General features: G+C 42.8%; 1 protein-coding gene across 1 annotated transcript in view; it reads right to left on the reverse strand.

Annotated features, from left to right (window-relative positions):
* Window positions 1-221: 221 nt before the first annotated feature.
* The window catches only part of LOC119586756 (RRP12-like protein), a 3,074-nt gene continuing 2,856 nt past the window's right edge, over window positions 222-439 (reverse strand). The window contains exon 5 of the mRNA XM_037935484.1: window positions 222-290. Within this exon, the coding sequence (XP_037791412.1) occupies window positions 222-290 (69 nt within the window). The remainder of the gene's footprint in view (window positions 291-439) is intronic.

Genomic DNA, 439 nt, shown 5'->3' on the forward strand with positions numbered 1-439 from the left:
CTCACTGTAGAAGCAAAGTATTCAGCAAATAAAACCCCACACAGGAAATTTTAAAAATACAGTACTGAGAGGCCCAGAAAATAATCCTCTGAACTTACTAGAAGACCCCATCTTCCCCTTTTTCCTTCCCCTTCTGCTCCTCGGGATCAACGATGATGATGCCGGCCTGTATTCTCGTCCACCTCAAATCCCCCCGTTACCCTCTTTAGGACGCCTGGCCTTCAACTTGGGTCTTTTGGGAAAGCCACTGCTTGGCCGGCCGATGGGTCAAGGAGATCCAAAATGTTGTCCTGGAAAACGTGTCAGTATTTTTCTTTCTAAAGCTAATTTCTCTTCACAGCTTCTCTTTCCTTACTTGAATCAATCTTAAAAAGTCTTGTGACAATGACACCAAAATCCTGTATGGTAATAATGTAACTACTATGAAAAAAGCTTTGAG

Source organism: Penaeus monodon, chromosome 21, assembly GCF_015228065.2.
Source record: "Penaeus monodon isolate SGIC_2016 chromosome 21, NSTDA_Pmon_1, whole genome shotgun sequence".
Taxonomy (NCBI): Eukaryota; Metazoa; Arthropoda; class Malacostraca; order Decapoda; family Penaeidae; genus Penaeus; species Penaeus monodon.